The sequence below is a fragment of the Solanum pennellii genome, chromosome 10, assembly GCF_001406875.1.
Source record: "Solanum pennellii chromosome 10, SPENNV200".
NCBI classification, from domain to species: Eukaryota; Viridiplantae; Streptophyta; class Magnoliopsida; order Solanales; family Solanaceae; genus Solanum; species Solanum pennellii.
Genome location: NC_028646.1, coordinates 6474139 through 6477275, shown reverse-complemented (window position 1 = coordinate 6477275; position 3137 = coordinate 6474139). Strand labels below are relative to the sequence as shown.

Here is a 3137-nt window from a genome sequence, read left to right as displayed (position 1 = left end):
TATACCTCACTGCCAGCAGACCTGATATAGTGTTTAGCGTTGGTCTATGTGCAAGGTTTCAGTCTTGTTCCAAGGAGTCACATCTAAAAGCTGTCAAAAGAATCTTGAGATATTTGAAAGGCACAATGAACCTGGTTCTCTGGTATCCAACTGGTGACTCTTTTGATCTAAAGGGATTTGCTGACGCAGATTATGCAGGACATATGGTTGATAGAAAAAGTACCTCTGGGATGGCACACTTCTTAGGACCATGTTTAATATCTTGGGCATCTAGAAAACAAAATTCAGTGGCTCTATCTACTGCAGAAACTGAGTATGTTGCAGCTGCTTCATGTTGTGCCCAACTTCTTTGGATAAAACAACAGCTTAAAGACTTCGGTATAGAAACAGGTTGTATTCCAATTCTATGTGATAACACAAGTGCTATGAACATGGCCAAAAACCCAGTTCAACACAAACGCACCAAACACATAGATGTTAGACATCACTTTCTTCGTGATAATATTGAAAAAGGAAACATAGTAATGGAGTTCTGCAAAACTGAGAATCAAGTCGCTGACATTTTCACCAAGGCACTAGGAAGAGAGTCATTTCAGAAAAATAGACTTGAGTTAGGGCTCATCTTTTTAGATTGAACTCTGCCCAACCAAGTTCTAAGGAGATATAAACCAGGTTCAGTAAAGTTGGTTCTACATTTTATTTACAGTTAATAGTTTTTTTTAAAAAAAAAATAAAATTGTAATTTTAAAAAAAAAAGAATTTTTTTTTAAAAAAAATAATTTAAGATAAAAAAAAATTTAATAAAAAAAAATAATTGGGGGAAATCAATTCCATCTTCTCTCTCCCATGTCACTTCTCTGAAAAGCAGGTGCAACTGTCACAGCACACGTCTCCTCGATGTCAATCCCCCATAATTACTCAAACCCCTCGAATACAACATCAGAACCGCTCCCAATCAAGCACTCTATCTAAACAAGCGACCAACTTTTTCTCATCTTCATTCTTTAGAAAACCAAGAAACCAAAATCTCTTTCATCACCATGGCTAATCCACTTGTTGCTTACTCTGATGACGAAAGCTCGTCTGATAGTGCATATTCTCAGGGGGAAAAGAACCCAGTTGTTGATGTTGTGCCCAACCTTGGCGAAGAAAGCCAACTCCCAACCAAACCACCTACATCCTCATCCAAATCAGATCTGCCTCCATCACCACCACCAAAAGCTACATCTCCACCACCACAAGTAACCTCTTCACCATCACCAGTCAAAGAAGCATCTTTACCTGTCGTTACAGACTCCCCACCACCACCCATCATCGAATCTCCCCCATCACCTATCCAAGAAACCCCATTATCACCGGTCCAAGAAACCCCACTTTCACCAACCCCAAAATCTCCCACAACCACTGTCCCACATAATCCCCCTCCTACCCCATCTCACCAAACCACTCCTCAAAATCCACCACCATCTCCAACCCATGATGATATTCTTTTGAGATCCCTTCACCCTAAAAAACCAAGGCGGCCAAGAAAGCACATTGCAGTTAAACAGGTTCGTCCACACCGGCCAGTGACAAGGAGTGCGCATGTGGTCAAACCAACTTATGATGCAACATCTGGGGTGAAGCGTCGGCGATTGGGTAAGTCTCTTGTTCGTTCATCAGTCTCTCCAATGAATCTTGATTCTGAAACTGATGATGTATCTGAGGGTAAACATTCTACTACTCCCCAATCAAAATCAAAATCTGCAAAAAGAAATGCAGATAAATTTCTCAAAGTGGGAAGGAAAAAGTACTTCCAAACAAAATCAGTGCTTAGGGGTAGAACCTTTCACCCTGATATACTTTCAATGGATATAGTGAAGCAGGTTTGTGAACTACTACGGTTTCAGGGATGGGAGGAGTTATTCCTTGAACCTAGTTTGATTTATGAAAAGGAAGTGGTAGATTTCTATACGAACTTGATAATCCTAGAAGGAGATGTGGTGTCGTCTAGTGTAAAGGGGGTTGACATTGTGTTTGATGCAACCAAACTCGGGGAAATCTTGCATATACCATCTGTTGGGATTAATGAGTACAATTGGGGTTTTGATGAATATTCTAGTCTGCCAGCCAAATTCTCTCAAGGTAGAGTCAATTCTAGGGCTCAAACTGTTTTAAAGGGAATAATGAGATCTTTGCATAAGCTTCTTTTCGAGATAGTTCATAAGGTAATACTGCCTAGAGGTCACCAACGTCACATTGCCTCCATAAGAGACATAGGACTTATCAATGCAATTGAGTGCAAAGAGCGAATTGATTGGCCCACACTGATTATCCAACATCTTGCTAGAATTGTGGATCCTAAGCTAGGCTCTCATCAGTTAGCTTTTGGAAACTTGTTGACTAGAGTGTTTGATGCATTTGAAGTACCATTGGGAGAACGCAGGATTTGAACTCGTGCAGATATGTTCACTCAAACCATCCTTGCTGATTGTGGCATTCCCCTGGAATCGGAGCAGGTTGCAACTGCGTCGCCACGTACATCTGGTCCTGTCGCTCAGTTACTCAGGGAACTTAAAGTAGCTGAAGAAAACAACGCCGCACTTGAGTCAGAAAACCAGAAGTTACGTGCTGAGCTTGATTCTTCAAATGCTGAAATACACAGGTTGAAGGATCAGTTGGTGCAGCAGTAACTTGCTAACAACGCAAGAGTTGACAGAGTTTTGGATATGCTGGCTTCTGCTTCAACTAAGCCTGGTCAACCTCCACAGTGACAAAGCATGTTGTTTGAACCTGGTTCTCTTAGTTGGTTTCACTCTGTATTGTTGTGTTGCCAGAACATTTTATATTGCTCAACTGGCTGGGCGTATTTTGTTGCTATGGATATTGATTAGAGTTGCTTAACCGCTGTTGGATTCTTTTTGATTCGTCAAAAGGGGGAAGAGTATTGCGCATCACACGTTACACGTTTGTCTTCATCAAAAAGGGGGAATATGATAGAATATGATACAATCGATTATTCATGTTTTGATGATAGACAAGAAGCGCAAAGAACAGTAGCAAATGTACGCAGCAAAAGAAGTCAAGCTAGAGTCCAAGGTCAAGTAAAATGGACTTATTTGTCAAAGTAAAAATAATATATTAAAGGTACAAGTTGA

General features: G+C 40.6%; 1 protein-coding gene across 1 annotated transcript; it reads left to right on the top strand.

Annotated features, from left to right (window-relative positions):
• The first annotated feature begins 1040 nt into the window (after positions 1–1040).
• LOC107032687 (neurofilament medium polypeptide-like) lies at positions 1041–2432 on the top strand. Its single transcript, XM_015234259.1, has one exon. The coding sequence runs from the start codon at positions 1041–1043 to the stop codon at positions 2430–2432; it is 1392 nt and encodes a 463-aa protein (XP_015089745.1).
• The last annotated feature ends 705 nt before the right edge of the window (positions 2433–3137 follow it).

Excerpts from the sequence above, each read along its gene's own strand:
- LOC107032687 (XM_015234259.1), top strand. The coding sequence starts at position 1,041 with ATGGCTAATCCACTTGTTGCTTACTCTGATGACGAAAGCTCGTCTGAT.